At 43.2% G+C, this 20,258-nt stretch overlaps 2 protein-coding genes across 4 annotated transcripts; both read left to right on the plus strand.

The window, feature by feature from the left end:
• The first annotated feature begins 33 nt into the window (after positions 1–33).
• On the plus strand, positions 34–7,326 carry capn12 (calpain 12). Its single transcript, XM_037267118.1, has 22 exons — positions 34–360; positions 645–714; positions 1,055–1,173; positions 2,128–2,261; positions 2,334–2,505; positions 2,592–2,675; positions 2,793–2,878; positions 3,027–3,104; positions 3,187–3,374; positions 3,469–3,713; positions 3,787–3,798; positions 3,878–3,957; positions 4,054–4,176; positions 4,341–4,377; positions 4,440–4,511; positions 4,605–4,650; positions 4,881–4,942; positions 5,504–5,572; positions 5,751–5,829; positions 5,906–6,022; positions 6,219–6,271; positions 6,354–7,326. The coding sequence occupies exons 1-22, from the start codon at positions 163–165 to the stop codon at positions 6,378–6,380; spliced, it is 2,151 nt and encodes a 716-aa protein (XP_037123013.1). The 5' UTR covers positions 34–162; the 3' UTR covers positions 6,381–7,326.
• Positions 7,327–13,381: 6,055 nt separating this feature from the next.
• Positions 13,382–20,107, plus strand: fosb (FBJ murine osteosarcoma viral oncogene homolog B). 3 transcript variants are annotated; one of them, XM_037267882.1, is made up of 6 exons: positions 13,387–13,967; positions 14,125–14,282; positions 15,072–15,455; positions 15,632–15,739; positions 15,819–16,154; positions 16,312–20,107. In XM_037267882.1, the coding sequence occupies exons 1-6, from the start codon at positions 13,904–13,906 to the stop codon at positions 16,375–16,377; spliced, it is 1,116 nt and encodes a 371-aa protein (XP_037123777.1). In that variant the 5' UTR covers positions 13,387–13,903; the 3' UTR covers positions 16,378–20,107. The 3 variants fall into 3 exon arrangements, with proteins under 3 accessions (XP_037123776.1, XP_037123775.1, XP_037123777.1); XM_037267881.1 differs by having other exon boundaries at positions 13,382–13,967; positions 15,072–15,425; positions 15,819–20,107; XM_037267880.1 differs by having other exon boundaries at positions 13,384–13,967; positions 15,819–20,107.
• Positions 20,108–20,258: the final 151 nt, after the last annotated feature.

A 20,258-nucleotide genomic window follows, 5' to 3' on the forward strand; every position in this document is an offset into this window, starting at 1 on the left:
CCCCGGCAATCCGCATACCTTCCCGGGCTGGGGCAGCAGTGAGGAGGTGCTGCATGCTTCCTCTATTTTTTTTTTTCTTCTTCCCCTTCTCTTTCCGGGTGTGCGCTGTGTGTTTTCAAAACTCTCAGCTGATTCCAGCGCTTGTCCACTTAACTGACAGCCATGGACAGCATGGAGGCGCCGTTAGGTTCTTTCAAGAACCCCATCAAGTTTAAAGATCAGGACTTTAACAGTCTCTCAGAGAAGTGCCTCAAGTCTGGCGAGATGTTCTCTGATCAGAGCTTTTCGGCCGAGCAGAAGTCCATCAGCATGCCAGAGGATGACGACCCCAAAAAGGCCATCAAGTGGAAGAGACCCAAGGTAGGCCAGGCACATTTGTATTTATTATATTATATTATATTATATGATATATTATTAACAAAACACTTTTTGGTATGTATATTCTAATTGTCTGCTGACAGAGAATGTTAATAAATGAGAGTGTCAATCAAAAATGAGCATTTTGGTCTCTCGAGGTGTATTTCTTCCATGCAGCTGTACCTAAAGAATTGTCCTCGGAGTCTAAATGTTGCGCAATGTTCTTTATTGAGTCATTCAGCGACTTTGTTTGTTCACGCTGTCCTCTTTTCGGTCCCTCCCTGAAGGACATCAGTGGGAATGCTGTCTTTGTGGAGGGCACCATCGGCACCACTGACATCTGTCAAGGTCAGCTAGGTGAGTATTTTACGAATGATCTAAACGTCCTTGTTAAGGAAAATACCTTCTGGAAGATGAAACCCTAGCGTGAGGGGCCCTGCATTCCCACTTTTTTTTTTTTTTTTTTACACCGCACCACCAAAAGTAAAAGCTTTCATGTAGACCGAAAAACAACGTGGACCAGATGTTTTCTCTTGGCGTGTAATGTGACTTTATGACATATTTTGGTTTTGTAACCACGGATTGACAATAACAGGAAGTGCGCGCCATGGAGATGCCAGTTATTTGCAATAATTTCCTGTTGCACTACAATAACACGGTTTGGCTGATGGACACATTTTCTGCCTTGTGTCCCCAGGTAACTGCTGGCTGCTGGCAGCGCTTTCCTGTCTCACCATGCACCCCAAACTCTTTGTCAAGGTGGTACCGCCCAACCAAAGCCTGTCCAAGTCTTATGCCGGTATCTTTCATTTCAGGGTGAGTGGTACAGTAAGTGGATAATGCTCATCTGAAGATAATCTGTCTGTTTTCAGGAATGGCTATAAAACATTAAGAGGATTTGGGGGAAAGAAATCAATGAATAAAATATTATTTATAAAATATTGATTAGTTTGATAATCGATTACTTGTCGATTCATTTTTGCAGCTGCTTTATTCTGACAAATATCTTTTTTAATTATATGATGAAAAATACAGTATTTGCATACTACAAATGCATATTAATTGCAGCTGACGCTTATGTGCCTCCTTCACACTCTTATAATCTGTAGCCACTATAGGTATGAATTACTTTGGATTAAAAAAAAAAAAAAGGACTGGTAATGCTCGACGATGAGGCACATTCCTATCAAAGATTGTTGAAGAATTTAGTGGTACTAGCTGTTTGGTGGTGTGTTTTTCCCCGGAGGGCAGAGGCCTTTCTAACGAGAACGCGACATGACTTAACTTGCAGGACGGAGGGACTGTAAATTCATTTTGCGCTGTCATGGTGAGTTCAGAGCAGGCTGGGCGTGCAGGTAGTGAATAGCCACTGACAACACACACACACACACAGCTGCAGGCCTGTCAAGAACACACCCTGCGTCACAAGCACTTAGTGCCTTTGGAAGTGCTGCATTTAAAAAATAAAAAAAAAACGAGAACTGTGCGTTTCATCACTTAACTCCCTACCAGCCCATTTTTCCACTGTCAGATTTGTGAAATTTAACAATACAATGAGACTAAATATAAATGCTGATGTCTGTTGGTGTGTATTCGGTCTGATGTCTTTTCACTCCACTTCCTGCGTGATTCATCCTAAATCACTGGTGTCAAACTCAAGGCCCGGGGACCAGATCCGGCCCTCCACGTCCACTTTTATGTGGCCCACGAAGACAAATTGTCCGTCGACTTCATGTGGCTTTACCAAAATTGTCATCGTGTCCCGTCTAGTTCTGGCAGTATGGCGAGTGGGTGGAGGTGGTCGTGGATGACAGGCTGCCAGTGCGAGAAGGCCGTCTCCTCTTCAGCTACTCTCACACCCGCAACGAGTACTGGAGCGCCCTGGTGGAGAAGGCCTACGCCAAGTCGGTGTCATCGTTCATCAGCTTTGACGTGGCCCCGCCCCCTTCCATTATCTGATTCTCGCTCGCTGGCAGGTTGATGGGATCGTACGGATGTCTAAGGGGCGGCAATATTTCGGAGGGGATGGAGGATTTCACGGGAGGCATCGCGTACTCTCTGCCCGTCTCCTCGCACACGCCTCGCGTCTTCTGGAGGTTGCTGACGGCCGCCCTCGCCCGAGGCAGTTTGCTCAGCTGCTTTATTCAGGTACATGGGAGATGTCGGGACATGCAAGTTTACATGCCAATGGATTTATTTATTTATTTTTTATTTTTATTTTTTTCTCTCCACAGGCCAACAGCTACAAGGAAGTTAGTAAAGTAAACGCGGATGGGCTGATAAAGGGCCACGCCTACGCCATCACTGACACCGACCAGGAAAGTATCACAAGATGTCAACGCATGCAACCTGACCTCTAATAATAGCATCACATGATCAAATCAGATCATTTCATCATCTCAATCATCCTCAATGTTGATTTTTCATGTTTTCAGGTCAAGCATGAGGCAGATGAGGTTTTGCTTCTTAAGCTGAGGAATCCATGGGGCTTTGTTGAGTACCGTGGACCTTGGAGTGACAAGTGAGGGCATGTTTGTGTTTGAGCAAGTAATCGTATTCAAATTGACATTGCAGTATTTTCGATTGGATCATGTTTTCAAAACCTTTCAGCGTATTTTTACATGTTCTCTGACTACATATTGAGCTTCTCTCCTTGTGTGCGGCTGCAGAAGCAAAGAATGGCATGACATATCCAGAGAGGAGAAAGAGAGGCTCGAAATGAAACGTAGGGAAGATGGCGAGTTCTGGTGAGCATGAGAAACCGATCGAAACCGAACTCAAGACTAGAATAGCCTCATCCTCTCTTACTGTATTTTTTATCTGCACTAGGATGAGCGCTGATGATTTTTGCAAGAAGTTTGACTTTGCGGAGCTCTGCAGTATCAATCCTGACAACCTTGTGGAGGGAAAAATAGTGGAGCCCATTAGCTCCTCCTCCGGGTCTAAATGGACCATCAACGAGCATGAAGGATTTTGGCTGAAAGGGAGCTCGGCCGGCGGAAGCCGAAAATACAACCGTATGTGCTCTATCAAAAGTGTTGCGCATTTTGGTACATTGACGCTTTGAGATTGTCGGTCTACATGAGTTGCTTCACCGATGCCTGCTTCCAGGCTCCTTTTGGAAGAACCCTCAGTTTGAGCTGATTCTCACGGAGCAGGATCAGCCGGATGAGGATGACGAGGAGGATGAGGAAGACTGCGACGAAGAGGAGGAGAGCGGGCCGAACAATGGCATGAAGACAGAGAAGCAGAAGATAAAAGCCAAGAAGTGCACGGTGCTGGTGGAAATCCTGCAGAAAAACCGCAGGCGCAAGAATCAAGTCCACTTCCTCTATATGGGCTTCCACATCTACAAGGTCCTCATTCACATCCTTTTTACATCCGACTTTCACTGTGGGAACTCACAATTTATTTATTTATTTATTTCAGGTTCCCTCTGAGGTTGGTTGGAGAAGATTTTTTCTTTTTTTTTTTTTTTTTTGCTGAGATGTAATTGAATTAGATGTATCATTCCATACAGCTTTACGGTATGTGTCTGGACCGCAACTTCTTCTTGAAAAATCGTCCAGTTGGTCGTTCTGGGAAATACAGGGCTCAAAGGTAAAATGGTTACACGTTGGAATGTGTTGACCTCCAGTATGTGGAACATTTATTGAACCGTCTTGAATATTTACAGCATCTGCCAATGTCTTGCAGGGCTGTGTGGAGGAAAATGCACCTGGAGCCCGGTCACTACGTCCTCGTGGCGTCCACCTATCGACCCAACCAGCCCGGAGAGTTCTTTGTCCGCATCTTCTCCAAAACCGCCAACAGTTTGGGGTGACATAGCGAACGCTAAAAGTTGGACGATGGAAATTCCATCCAAAAATTGTGACTTAAGATTTTAGAGATTCAGTTGCCTCAGTTTAATATTTGGGGATTTCCAGGACTTGGATGATTCCACAAAGATATTATTGACTCTGTTTTTGTGTGTTACATTTCAGAACTCAGGATTTTACATGCACCTCAAGCTATCTCCCGGTGAGAACATTTTTAACTTCGAATGACCCGTCCGCAACAAATTCATAGTTTCTTTTAAACAGGCGATGGCTGCCCCTCTTACACCAGAGGATAAAATGAGAGTTCTGAGGACTTTTGATGAAGAGGCTGGACCAGTAAGTATCGATTAGATGGTGATCATAAATGTTCCCTAATATGTCATATCGCAAAATATCCCATCATAATAATAATACGTTTTTGTCATTTAGGATGACAGGCTGAGCCCCAGGGAGCTGAAGACACTTTTCAACTCAGGTGACCTTTTGGTTTTTGCCACCAGCTGTTTCACCCTCAGTCGCCACTAGGTGGAGACAAAATCGCAACGTTCAAATGTCTCAGAAAGTCACAGAGGTCACCAGTCTAGACGGAAGCTCATCACTTCCTACCCGATGGCGTAACCCAAGCTTATTTCAGAGTCGTAACTGTGGCCAGACTTGCCCTCACCTCACTAATAATTTTTTTCCCCCTTTTCCTGTCCTCGTCAGTCCTGGACAAAGATTACCACCTGCCGTTGGAGACGTGCAGGCAGCTTATTTTTGGAGAGGACGTATCCTTTTCACCCAGTGATGCCATTATATCCTGGCCTCATCCAAATTACTTTCACAGTTTCCGTTTTGGCCCCAAACTCCACCAAAGTGCCCTTCATGGTGGCTCACACACACGCACACACGCTCCAGGAAAAGTTCTTTGTCTGCATACTATTAATAACCGCAATGGTCACACAAAAGCACCCGTTCACGGCTAGGTGAGGACACGCACGTTCCCCCTGGCAACCGTCTCGCTTCTCTGTGATGGAGGGAAGCTAAGATGCAGGAAGTGGCTTCATACAATGCCATTGTGCTCCAAATTGTATCACCTGCAATCACCTCTTGGGTCTTCTCTTTCTTCTTGAAGCTTTTGAAGCATTCATGTAACACCATTATCATCCTCCCCGCCACACATCAGCAGCACTTAACCTCAGCAAGGTGAGCAGGTAACTTTGTGCACCTTGGACAAGTTGGGCTGGTCGCCAGCAGATATTTCGGGATAAACGACTCATACGGTCATCATTTTTGCCCTTAATTGTCCTCCTTTCTTCTGTTGAGATGGTCTTAACTGTGCTTATAAGACTAAAGGAAGAGCCAGTTTGAACCGTCAGCAAACAGAAGCTTTGCTGTCAGAGCTACGCCATTTGCAGGTAACAATTTCATTGTTGATAAAGAAAAGATATTTCTGAATTACTGTTCGGAAAAAGAAAAAAAAGAAAAATCCCTTTTGGAAGTACGCAACTAATCCCGTTTAATCTAATAATAAATGTAATAAATACAAGGCAAGCAAAGTCTTTATTATTGTTTTTTTTTTCGTTTTTTTTATAGACCATCTTTTTCCAATTTGATGAGGACTCTTCCGGCACCATGAGTCCTTTTGAACTCTCTGCAGCTCTGCAAGCCATGGGTATGCATACACTGACACACACACACACTTGTATACAGTACGTACAGCTGCACGTCTTCTCTCTGCCCTGTGTCAGGGATGAAGTGCGACGATAAAGTAGTCCAGCTGCTGTATGAGCGCTTCGCATCCGGAGAGCTTCACCTGCCCTTCCACGACTTTGTCGCCGGCATCACCCGCCTGCGCAAACTTTTTGGTAACACATTTTTTATTTCTATCAAATGAGAAAAAAGACTCAATTTGACAAACAAGAATGTGCTGTTGTCAGCATACCTTAAATTAGTATGACTGAACAGTCAATAAGTCATCAGTGATATTTTCCAAAGGCTTCATGGGTTTGGACGTCTCTGTGTGTTTTCGAAGAATTCATTTCCTCATTTTCCTTTCCTCAGCATTGTATGAATCAGAGAACAACCGCGAGGTGAAAGACAGAGGCATCAATGCTGTGAGTATCAGTTGCGTGTCTCCTCCAACAAAGTCAACCTCGGTGTGATCTCATTCTCTGTGGGACTGTTTGTCCATCACAGTGGCTCATTCGCTTTCTGCTGGTGTGACGAGCGTCTCCGTGTGGATCCGGCAGAGCGTCATTGAGTTGACACACTGACACTATCACATCCACGCAAGTGTTTTTCCAGTCATTTCTATGCACTGAACGTCAAGAAAATTTCCAGTATGTCTTAAAAGTCTCATGTTTGCCCCTACACTGGTTATAAAAAGTCTACACACCCCTGTTTTGCTCAAGAAATGAGACCAAGATCATAATTTCGCAACCTTTTTCACCATGATTGAAACTAATAATCCGAGAAATATTTTAGACAAGGAAAGTAAAAGGTAACAACTGTGATCATGTGTTTGCAAAAGTGTGCACACCCTGGGGATGTGGCTGTGTTCAGCACAGCCACATCGCCACTTAGGAGAGGGTGTGCACACTTATGCAACTACACTACATCAGTTGTTTATTTATTTTCCCCTCTATTGGATTATGCAGTATAGACCACACACAAGGCGGGAAACATTTTGAAATGATAATCATGGTCTAATTTGTTTATTTCACAGAAACTTGGCATTTGGACAAGGGGGTGTGTTGTCGACTTTTTATCCCCAACGTAGCTATAATCACACATCTTATCGTAGCAAGCACCACCGCGACCCCGACAGTTTGCTCATCAGGTTCTCAAGAGCATAGCTTGGCTGATATCTATAAACTCACCAACTGACTGACACACACGCACAAACTGAGCACTGTTTGTCTCGGTGCGAACGTGAGGGTGATGTCTCAGCAACGTTCCACGCTATTCTTATCACACTGACGCCACATACAGCGTCAACACACCCTCACTCCCTCCATCATCCCTCATTACATCCCGTCACCCCACCAGCGCCGGCATCAGCCTGTTCTCTCTAGTGTCTGAGTCGCACAATTTGCATCCTCCACCCTTTTAAACACTTAATGTCCTCTCTACATGTGCTGCTATTAATAAATCCTTTGCTGCTCTCACATGACCTTGTCTTCATTATGAGGTCAGTGGCAGTGAGGAGGAAAAGAAATATAAAAATTCCAGCTTGAAATTCCCATTCAAAAAAAATACGTAAATAGAAATTTTAAAACTGAAATATTATGAGTTGTAATATCAGTATAAAAAGATCTAGAGCGTAACAAAAACAATAAGTGTCTTTAATAGCTGACCAGTCTCACCACGTGGCTGAGGAAAAAATGTAAAAGTTAAGAACTTTATCTTGATCTTTTTTTTAATTACAAAAACCTGGTATTTGAACAGGGGTGTGTAGACTTTACCTATCCAGCGTAGCTCCCTCACGTCACACAAAAGTACGAGAGTCCCTCCTGTTGTTGAGTCTTTTCATCCCCCCACCTGCTTCCTTACCCGCCTTCCATTCAAAGCTGTCCCGTGGGACGCCATGATGCTTTGACAGTGAGCTTGGCGTCTGTTCTCGAAGGTACGGCCGGTATTCTTGTGCCACAGAGGCGGAGGCCGCCGCCGCAAGAATAGCCCTTGTAGAATTGTAGTGTATAGTGTGGGGGTGGCATCTGGGGAGCGCTGCTGATGGTTGCTGGAAAGTGTGAGAGCGATGCCATTGTAAAGACAGGGGGCGGTTGGTGCTATTGCGTAAGACGGCTTCTTGTCTGCAAATTTAGACTGAGCTTGCTCACGCATAAATTTGATGAGCAGAGCCATCGTCACAGCTCGGGTATTTAAAGGTACCACGGTGGGTACGTATGGAATATGACATTGACATCACAATAGGATTTTTGGTGGTTGTTTCTTCCACCCAATGCGTTTTAATTATTCGTGAATTTCAAGGTACCTCTGTGCTATTGTAAACCTTTGTAAATAAGCTTTTGTATAATTACGCACGTTTCCCGTGTCCCCAAATGCGTCAATTTACGCAGATGGGGCAGATATGATATCATCAGACATTGAGTAAATATCAAACTGCTGGCGTCAGCCGCGCTTGCTCGCTCAACGCCCCGCAGCAGCGGCGAGCTTGAAATTCACTCGCCGACTTCATTAACACATCAAGCTCAACTTGTTTGCGTGTGCGCAAGTGTGCTTCCAAACCTCCTGTAGGCCAATGACAACCTGTTTTGGGAGACACTTTCAAAGCAACAGTTCCCACTGAGACCTATTATATTTGGAATATTTTGTTGTTTGTCATCATCTTCGTGTTACATTTATTAACGGTCCAGGCATCATTTTATTATCAGTTTGAGATGATTACTTTTTAGAGTAAAAGACCACCAGTCAAAAGTTTAGACACTCTAACTTATATGAAGTTTGAGGCTGTTTCCAAACCATACAATATTGGTAGTCAATAATGTCAAATTGATTATGATTATGATTATTGATTAACTAACTGCCATGTCAATAATAGTATCGTAACAGTCCTCATTGTTACAAGCTAAGATAGCATCAAAATGAATCCAACCCAAACATATTGTAGTTTTGCACAAAGTAAAAGTCCAACTGTGCTGCTTTTTGTCAACATTAAAAATAAAAGAGACTAAAATTACATAATGCATGAGTGAAAACAATCCATCAGGGTGGCGCGCAGGTGTAAATAATGAAGGCTACAGATGGCCGGATTATATTTAGCACACATCTACGTAGCTATGGGGGCTTCCAGTGAGTGCTTGCCCGCTGTCACGAGCTGCACTCATGACAGTCGTGTTTTTATTTTCCCCCCCAAACGTGCCAGGTCTGAATGTCAGCTGTCAAAGACGTGTCATAGGGGAAAATAGATTTTGGTTTCTTCGATGGCTGTGAGTCCGTGACCCGAAATTGGTGTCCAGCTCTGATCTCATTCCCTCCCTCTCTTTTGGGCTTGAGGCCAGACGCTTAAAAGTAGGCTAGAATTGACGCGCTGCTTGTGTCTGACTCATGAGGGCTGCGGAACATTGAAACCCACTGAATGCATTTTGACTTGAGGCGTTTGACTCCCATGCACGGACAGCGCATGGTAACGCAGAGCCGAGCCGTTCACTGCGCCTCACTGCTGACGATCAGAGCGAGGAAGAAGAACCCACACTGATTGTTTTGAAGCTCTATTGTGCCTGTAACTGAGAAGCTAGCGCCAACTTTTCAAGTGCTTTGTGATAGAGCCAACTAGGTAATTACTAAGTAGCTGTAATTAAAATGATTTTACATGACTTAAATAATTAGACTGAGTTCAGAACAGCGTGGTAATAAAAAAAAGTTTGAGTTACATAATAGAATAATTAGAAGATATGTATGAAATCAATTATTGTTCTTCTTTCTAATTGATTCCATTTTTCTAGTAGTTTGCAGTAGAAAATCGGTTGGTTTCAACCCAGTGACGTATTTTCGGCCGAAATATGCAAAAAAACGAGCTTTTTTGTGAAAAGATAAGTTTTATGCATAACGGTGACTATTTTACAAATAGTAGTAATTAGACTTTTTTCAACCCAAACAATTCTGATAAAGGCTGATAAATCTTTACTTTGTATTTTCCACAAAAATGGGGGCATGGTTAAAAATGTGTAAAAGATTGAAATCAAATTTGAAAAAAAAAAAAACAGATACCATACTGATATAGTTAAAATGTGCATTATAGGAATAAAACGTTTGCCTCATATTGAATCAACACCTAGGCCTACTACTCTACTGTAATACAGTGCCTCTTACTCAATGCTTCACAAAAAAGTGGCCTGCCAGTCTTTTATCTTATTCCTCTCTGAGAACAATAAAGCACACCGAGATGAACTGAAAGCTATCCAAGCGAATCAATCAGTAGACATCTAATACTCTACCAGGCAAACAAAAATGGTCTCATGCCCAAAGCTATGACGCATTCACATTTTGATGTTCCAACCACGCTATGCCTCGTCGTAAATCTTCTCATTTTTAAGCATAGCTCCGCTTTAGGGTGACGCCATATAAACACCAGCAGGTTCACCTCAACAGTGCACGAAGAGCAGGGTGCCTTAACGGGGAACGGGAAAAACCGGAAAGTCCAATAAGCCTGCGTGATACAAACGGCTTCTTTGCACACACGCCGCCGCCGCCAAAGCAGGCCATGGGAATGTTCTTATGTTAGTCAGTGTGGATCTGTTGGCGGTTTAACTGTTCTTACTGAGTGATCCTGGACCATCTGTGGGAATCTGAAAGGCCTGAGCATGTGGGCCTTGGAAAATAGACGCAAAAGGAAAATGCCTCTATTAAGCGAGCGATACATATAGATGTATAGATCAATGGATGTTCTAGATAGCTTGTTATTTTTTTCCCCTGAAAGGGAAATACGACGATTCGTGTTACATGAACCCAATGACTTTTCCCTCTGCAAATAATTATGTCTTATATTTATGATTCCTCAACAGTGGAAGATTTTACGCGGCCGAACCAGCCCTCCCTTGACAATTACTCGTATATGAACAGTCGCGTATGTACTGAACCTTTTGAACGTACGTAAACGGAAATAAAGCCGAACTGGAGAATGTCGGCTATTACACAAGCGGCGTGTTCTTGTGAATTTATAGCTTCGATAAATCATGTCGCAATGGCACATTTAATGAAAGGCTGACTTCAAAGTTCAGCTTTCTTGTAAACAGTCTTCTTCATGCTAAGATCATAACCGCAGTGAGTGCAGCTAATGAAAAACGCTGAGTGAACACAGCAGTGTGAGAGGGAAAAAAATAGGAGGGAATGGGACATTTTGGTTGGATGAAGAGCACGGGACGATCATATTTCTTTTGCAGAGGTGGGGAGGGGATGCCTTGAGGGGTTATGTAATATTGTTCGAGCCAGAATGGGTGTAAACAAAACCACTGTGAAGTGGGACAGGCCTAGCCGTTGCATGGCAACGCATATTTTGGGCAGGGAAAGCAGACAAACAGGGCCGAGCCTTCCAATGGCAAGCCATGGGGTTGGCCTTGTGAGCGTGGCGCAGGCTAGTAACTTCCCGAAAGTATGCTAAGAGACAGGGAAGCAAGAAAAACAAAAGCAGGGGAGGGAGGGAGGGAGGGGGAATTAAGACAACACTGCTGGGTCTGTTTGAACCTGGCCTGGCCTGGCTTGGCCTGCCTGGAGTCTAGACTACCACCACTTGCAAACAAACAACAAAAACACTCGTGGCTTACACTCTGGGGAGAATAGACCTTGTCAAACTATTATTAATTCAGCAATAAAAATGCTTTCAATACACGACTGCGTGTCATATTGATGTTATACTTCCCTTTTTATACAAAATGCACAACTGTCTGTCTATCTGACAGTGACGTTGTATTTTTATTTTCGTTGTTTTAGCTGCGCTTGACTGTAAATACAGTTGAGTGGAGTAGCTTGCTAGTAGCCTCGAGCTAGGTTAGCTCTGCCTGTTAGCCACCTAGCTAGGCGCGTGTCTGCATAACTACAGCAAGGAAATTATTACAGTAACACAAACTACAACTGCGCAACGTTCCGGTTAAGGAGGGGGGAAAAAATAAAAGCGCAGTCCATGACTATTAAGTCGGTCTTAACAAAAATATTCGATGTGCTCAGCATCTGACGGGAGAACTCGGAAGTGGCGTCCGTTGCCAGCTCGTTGCTATAGAAACCGTTTGCTGGGCAGCACAACACGCAAGGCGGTGACAACAGCGGTGTTGCCATGGAGACAGGACGCTGCACATACGCACGCACACACACCGCGGCACATGTTTCTCCTAATTGAACCTACTAATAGCGACTATTTTGGATAGTTTGTGTAAACATTTAGCGTGTCTGTTGGTTATATAGAGCTCTTTTCTCTCGCCATTTGGGTGCCTAACGAGGTGATTCATAAGTAGTCACTCTGGTACCCTCTGCTCAGACGGGGTTCAATCACGTCCTCCGTTGTTCTCTGACGTTCGACCGGTGACTACCCTCCCTCTCTTGTTCACACATACACGCACACGCCTGCTAAAGTACTTAGTTTGACATCACTTGTTCTTTTTTTTTTTAATTCCCATTCATGAGTTATGCCACCTCCAATTCCCCGGATGAAGCCCCAACCCACACTTCCCACCCCTGATGCATTTCCACTGTTTGTCCGCATGTAGGCCACCATCTGAATCACTTTTGTGATTTACTCTGTGACAGGATCTGATTTCCGTCATTGCTGCCCACTGGCCAAGTCAAAATTAGCATACACTGTTTGTTCATGTGTGTGTCACAGGAAGAAAACGAATGATCAACATTATTCATATTTTCTGCTTTATTTCTCTAGATACCAAACACATTTTGAAGCATTTTTTTTCTCATTATTTTTGCATCAACTTCCACAGAATGGGAGTGAATATTTTTTTAGCTTTAGAGGTAATGTAAAAATATTGCTCTGTTGAACTCAACTTTATCGAGCACATTAAAAATAACAAACACAGCTGAAACATACATACAAACGACATACATAAGAAATGAAAAATGAAAAAAAAAATTACCTAACTCAACAAACTTGAATTAAAAAAAAAAAAAAAAATAGATTCGGTGTGTCATTTTCCCCGTGGGCCCTGTTCGCTCTGTGGTTAATCTGTTTTTAATCCCTAAGAAGGCGTGAACCTCATTTGTGAAAAACTGTTTTTATTTCACTACATTGGCTTGGAGCCATCCAGGTTAACGGAATACGTCAATGAAACTATCTCCCTTTGAGAAGGGTGCAAGCTCCCAGGATTGCCATGGGTGTGCCCTTAGTATGACTACAAAAAGGATTTCAGTGACAGACAAAAGTACACAAGGAAGCCATTTGCAAAAGTTAGTCACGCATGTCATTAAAAATACTATTTGGACTACATTAAAAGCTAATTAAGAATCATGAAACTGTCATCTTTGTCAGGGATAAACATTTATCATTATCAAAAGCGTTTTTTGGGTCAGGCCATCTATGGTACCAAAAAGGTGACCTTGCTAAACTGTCAGCAGAATAACATTTCACAAAACACTGTACTTCGTATATACAGTGCATTTTCCCTTTAAAAGTACTTTAATACTTAAACTGAAATATCACTAGTATTGTTCGACTATAATCAAATAACAATCAATGTAACAACTGTATTTTTTTTTTGTGTTGCTGACCTAGTATCGTCCCCCAAATACAAGAATCTTTCCGCGCTTGTAACTCTTCAAATCTATAAGTTTCCTCTCCAAAATAGTCAGACGATGAAAAATACCCCCTTTGCGTTGGAAATTGTTCCAAAAAAAATAATAATAAAGGAATAGCGTCTATTATTATTCGCCGGCGAGGTAAGCTTTGGCTCATTCCAGTGCGAGAGGGAATCCCTCGACGTCACCAAGGATACCAAACACAACAGCGGTGCACAAATATGGGCATCTACGTAGCGGAACCCCGAGGCGGGACTTAAATGCCTCAGTTGTAGGCTACTCAAGGAGGATTCATTCAGAAGACAAAATCTGCTTGTTTCTACCGTAATTCCGCCGCGCATTCGCCGGGTCGTGCCACCAATCGGACTTTATGGATCTATCGAGCTTCGGATTGACGAAGTAGCTTGAACGCGGGGAAAGGAAGGAGAACACTTATTCGAAGCAATTTTCCCCGGCTTGCTGGTCGCGGGGAAGTGGATTAAAGCTTCTTCATGCAACTTTTTTGGAAAGACACCAGGAGCGCCTCACCGGGAAACACCAACAAGACAAGTAACGGTGAGTTTTACAGTTTATACGACAATCACTCATATGCGAGTTTTTATTTGAATGGCCGGGGGGGCGGCGTTTATTCCATCCACAAACGGTGTCAACACAATTGCTTATGTATATATTATTCAACACATAGAAGACAATTTTACGAAATAATTTGCAGGTGCCAAACTCCCTCTCGGCCCCCGCGGGGAGATGTACCAAGGGTTCCCCGGCGACCCCGATACCGGATCCCGTGGTAGCTCCTCCCCGTCCATAGAGTCGCAATACCTCTCCTCCGTGGACTCCTTCGGCAGCCCGCCGACCACCAGTGCTCCGCAGGTAAATCGGAATAACCCCACTAAAAATGTTTTCTTACTGTATATGTGCAAGGAGCTACCCGGAAATAGCTCGATCGCTACTTAGCGTCGCTTTCCAACCACATTGTTTAAATGTATTATTTGGTTGGGGCGTTAGTAATTATATATAAATATGTCTCCCAGTATGTATACGGTCAAAAAAAAAATCTCTACCGGCTCCAGGCTCGGAAAGCGTGCTCGATTCTCGGTGCCGGTGACACACAGCTGCAAGCTTCATACGTCACTGTCGAAGCCCCGCCCCTCTCCGCAGATCCTCCACTCGTGCTCGTTCGCTCTCTCTCTCTCGATCTCTGGGTCTCTCTCTCATAGTCAGTGACGTAAATGGTGGTTCTATTTTGGAACGCTACGTCGCGTTGTCAAGGGGAACACCGGCCGGGGGTGTGACGGGGGTGGAGGAAGGAGGAGGAGGGATTTGGGGGGGACGAGAGAAAATACGCCATTGGTCGGCGCTGCTGTGACTTCTCCTCGCCTTTGTGAATATTAATTCATAAAGTCAGCCATGTTGTAGTCGAGCAAAACAAATCAGCAACAAATAGGGAAAAATTGAGGCTTCTGTCAAAGTTAAAAAAAAAAATCATTGAGTAAAAAAAAAAACTACGTTTTGAAATTTGCGCATGATATATGCAGCACTTTGTCCATCTTAAAATGTCGCTTTGCATGTATTCATATTATAATATACTCTATATACACATCAAATTGAATTTTATTTTTACTGCATAAGTGATGCATCTGTCCATGTGTCCTGCTCCAGGAGTGTGTGTCAACCGCAACCGGCTTGAGCATTGTGGGTAGCGGGCCAGGATCCAGCAGCGGCGGGGAGATGCCCGGCTCATTCGTGCCGACCGTCACTGCCATCACCACCAGTCAGGACCTGCAGTGGATGATTCAGCCCACCCTCGTCTCCTCCCAGGCCTCGGGTCAAAGCGGCACCACCGACACCTCCACCATAACCCGGCCCGTGTCGCTGGTTGACCCCTATGACATGCCGGGCCCTAGTTACTCCTCCGGGTCTGCGTTCACTCCACCGAGTTTGGAAACCCCCGGCCCAGCACCGGGCCCCATCCGCCAATCCAGAACCCGTAGCCGCCGCACTCGAGAAGAGTCTGTGAGTGACGACGGAGATGTTGGTGTGTTAGTAAGTGTGTGCGCTTGGACGGCTTGTTTGTTGGGACTCACATTTGATAAAAACATTTAGAATTTTGCTTACACCTGTTGGTAAATAATAGTATATGATCTATCAGTGGAGACAATACCGAATGGCTACTTCTAAGTCAAAACAGCACATTTGAACACTTCTTCTCTTCGCCCTAGCTCACTCCCGAGGAGGAGGAGAAGCGACGTGTCCGACGGGAGAGGAACAAACTGGCCGCCGCCAAGTGCAGAAACCGGCGACGGGAGCTCACGGACAGGCTGCAGTCGGTAAGCTCGGCCCGCGCTGCAAACGTGACGAACGCTCAGTTTCCTTTCTCATCCTTCGTTCATCTCTTCGCCCACACAGGAGACGGACGTCCTGGAGGAGGAGAAGGCCGAGCTCGAGGCGGAGATCTCGGAGCTACAGAAGGAGAAGGAGCGGCTGGAGTTTGTCCTGGTGGCCCACCAGCCCAACTGCAAGATCATGTACCAGGAGCAGCCTCAGCCCAGCTCGTCGCAGCTCCCCGTCCAGACCTTACAAGCCCCCTCCTCCATTGTGAGCTTGGCTGGGAAGGAAGACTCTTTCTATCTGCCTCCTGCCTACTCAGGCCACGCAGCCTCCACTCAGTCACAGATTCCGCCTCAGCATCAGCAGCAGCAGCAGCAACAAGTCCAGCAGCCTCAGCCAGGAATGATACAGGAGGTAGAGTTTTCTCGTTCTTTCTATGGCCCCAGCGGGGCAACGGCGCCTGGCGGGCCATGCTTCATGATCGGCGACGGTGGTGGCGGTAACCATGACGATGCGGGCATTGCCAGCCAAAGCACTTCATACACATCTTCATTTGTGTTCACCTACCCAGAGGGAGCCTGCGGGGTCAGTGCCAACCATCGGAACAGCAGTAGCGAGCAGTCGTCCGATTCCTTGAACTCGCCTTCCCTGCTGGCGCTCTGACTGACCGACCAAACTAGCGCATACCTTTAACGCTCGCCGAGTAGGGGCCGACTGACGCCCGTTGAGTTAAAGAACAAAATTAACGTGGAGAGAGACAAATTGCAAACGTCAATCTGATTGCGCAAAACTAAACTCGGTCTTCAGCGAGCTACCACAAACTGCACCGATGCCCCCTCCCCACCTTGTTCCCTCTGATGGTCTCTCATCTTCTCCTCCATCCTTCCCCTCCACCCTCCTCTTTTGCCCCAGTGCCCAGAGGAGAGACACTTACCGCTAACCCTTCATCCGCTCGACCCTCGCTCAGCTTCCTCATGCTCGGAAGTCGGCCATCGCCGCGTTGTTATGATTCCAGCGTCTCTGTTTCTCCTCTTCTGTCTCTTGTGTTTCTCCCCATCGCTCTTCTTGAAGCCCTCCACGCCCGAGAGCCCGAAGACCCCCTCCAGTCCCTGGGATCCTGAGTGAATGGCCCGATCCCCAACCTAGTACTCGCACACACCTTAACCGGTCCGTGTCGACCCGGACCGGGATTCTGCAGCGTGTTCTAAACACTGGGAGCTGCCATTGGACATTTGATGCAAACAAAAAAAAAAAAAAAGATGAGCCACTTGTCGACACGATGAAGACAAGGCACGTTGGGTGGCTCTGCTTTTGTTGTTGTGAGCCAAATGCAAATGAAAAAAAAAAAGACGTAAAAAAAAAAGAGTAAAACATTTGTCTGTGTAGATTCTTAGTCATCCGGGTCGTGGTAATCCGGAAGGGCTGAATCGAGGCAACTGGACTTGTCTTGTTTTGGGGAATAATTTGGTGAACTCAAAAAATCAAGGCAAGAAAAAAAAATAAAAATAAATGATGCTGGAATTCTACCCAATTTTGCTCGTGTGAAAATTGTCTTTCACACAACGTCCCCGAAATTAAACATAGAAGTAAAAACAACTCAGCAAATTGTTTTAATGTAATATTGTTGCTATAATGGTCAATAATCTAAATTTGAAAGTTATTCCCACTATTATGTTTTGCTTTTTCCAACCCTAAAAATTCAGAACTGAAGAAACTTTTGCATTGAATGTCAACCAAAAGTCCAGTTGCCTCAATTTGAATTTTGCGGATCAAGTCAAAGATCTGCGTAAAGAGTTACCATGGCTTTGTACTTTTGTTTCCCGCCTGTTTGCCTTGACCGGGAGATGCCGACAACCTCTAAACACGGGGCGTGCACACAAGTGCACCTGGCCTGTTTATTTCTTTCTTGAGTGAGGTTGTCGTGATGCCTGACCGGGAAACTAAAAGAGGAAAGCATCCGGGCTAACGTTGAGGCGCCCGCATCCTTTCTTGCCTGTGAATTTGTGCCATTTGTTTTTTCCTTGTATGTTCCAGTGACACTTGTTACATATTTTAATGTCTTTTTTTTATTTTTTTTATGTATTTGACTGTTCTGCTTTTACTTGTACGCCAGCCCACCTCCAACTCGGTTATTGTTGTAAGTATATTTCCCCCCCCCCTTTATATGATTGTGTTTTCATGTGGCATCTTTGGAGGTATGCTGTGCACTTAAAGGTTATTTGTGTGTTGAAAGTTTAAAAAAAAAAAATCTTGTTTAAGTCTATATGCCTATATGTATAAAGATAAATATATATATATGAGTGTACGTGCTATGATTGTCGAATATGAATGTGTTGCAGCTCTAAAGGGGATATTTTTGTCAATGAAGAAATTTGAAAGATGTTACTGAGATTTAGTTTTGAAATGAATATTTTTGTAAGAGAATGAAAAAAAATATATATATGATAGGTTTAAAAAAAAAAAAAAAAAAAAAATGGCCCTGTCCCTTAACATGAAGCACGATGTCACTGCCTCTCGCCATGTGTATTTATGTTTTACAAAACAGTATCAAGCACTATCCAAGACAAAGTCAATGTATGTACGTTACGAGGTTGTGATGACGTTTGTCTGATTTTTCTGTGAGGTCTGACCCAAAGCTACTGACGCCTTCACTTTATCTTCAAAAATCCAAATAAAAAAAATGACAGTACATACTGAAGTCCCTGTTAGATTTACAAAAAAATAATTCAATTTTTTCCCCCTTACTATAATCAAATACCATTCAGTAATGAACAGAAATGTCTATTTGAAGGACAAACAATCGTTTCCAGGAGTGGCTTTATTTTTTTAATATAAAGAAGTTACATCTAAAATAACGACAATTTGATTGTATAGTTTTCTTGGTGCTCAGAGAATGGGTGGACCTCACTTTTTGATCAGCTGATTCCGAACTATATGGAGATGCCTTTTTCATTTTTTTCTCTTCTCCAAAATGCAAATGTGATGCGAATATGTTCTCATGTGTCAGAATCAGCATAAAACATATTCACGAGTTCTCATGTACATATTTTTTCCTTCTTTGTGGTGCTACTTTTACAATCATGATTGATAGAAAAAAAAAAAAAAGGCAGTTTCATGTTGTATGGCACCACAGTTTACATCAGCTCCAGATTTCCTTGATGGCGATAAAATAGTGAATTCCAAGCAGGTGAATCATTGGAAGCATCTCAACCACCCAGTCATTCCATTGTGATAATCAACTTTGATTAAGAATATTCAATGCAACATTGAATGTGTTGATGACATCAGCGATTTCCTTGCACTTAACACGCATCCATTATTTTTGTTTCCTTCCAATGGATCCGATAGCATCAACTAAACAAGAGTTGCTCCTATTTTTCTATGCTGAGGTGAATGTCGCAATGTATTTGTATTATTCTGTACAAGTCACATATCCATCCACGCATAGCTGTGTTTTCTTGGTATATGAAATGCAATACTTGTGATGCTCTTGGATGAACATAATGTAGCAAATGTTAGTCAGGGATGATGAACTGACTGCTACTATATATCCAGATTTATTGCTACAAAAACTTGGTTCAAATATTTCCACAAACTACCGCATTTAATTTCTATGGAGAAATGTTCTTAAGAGTTGGTTTTCCGTCATTTATTTTCATTCCTTTTTTGGTTGCACATTCATTTGTATCAATTTGTCATCATGACATTGTACTCGCATTATTTCTTGCTGTAAACTTTATCATTGTCACATCACATAACGATATACTGTCAACATTGAGATTGTCAACAGTGAAAGAGCCAAAGATATATTGTTGGATATGTGACAATAACTTCTCTTATTGTACTTATATTTACAGTTACATATTGACATCAGGGTGCTATGATATTATTCTCTGCATATATAAGTCAGATAATTTTGACATATATATATACTTTATTTTTCTAATCTTAATATCAAGCTTATTATGCTTGAAGGGGACCAAAATATGTGACAATTCTAGTCAGCTTCTGCTGTCTAATCTAATAAAAAAGTCGAATAAAAAAAAATGTCAATAATAATCATAATAATGTCCACACAGAACTATCTCGGATCCTTATTGGATGAATTTTCCTCAAGATTGATAAAGTATCAACCTGAGTTTGATGTTGTCTTCAACCAAATACAGTTAACTTGTAAAGGAATTACAGTATATCATTGAGATGCATGTCTCTCACTTTTAAATGAGGGTTATCATACACTTTTTTGCCTTTGTGTATTTACCAATTATTGAAAAATTGTAACAAACTGAAAGCACAGGTGAATTTGGAAAATGTCAACTGAAATTTTAATCAAAAATGACCTATTAATAAAACAAATCTTGATCTTTTTTCTTTTTCTACTGTTTTTTGTGGCTTTTTTGTGTACGAAGCGGCATGTGATCTAATGATATTGGTTTTGGTTGGAATTTCTAATATTATTATTATTATTATTATTATTATTATTATTATTATTATATTCGATTGACGATTATGTGTGTG

The sequence above is a fragment of the Syngnathus acus genome, chromosome 13 (assembly GCF_901709675.1).
Source record: "Syngnathus acus chromosome 13, fSynAcu1.2, whole genome shotgun sequence".
In the NCBI taxonomy this organism is placed as follows: domain Eukaryota; kingdom Metazoa; phylum Chordata; class Actinopteri; order Syngnathiformes; family Syngnathidae; genus Syngnathus; species Syngnathus acus.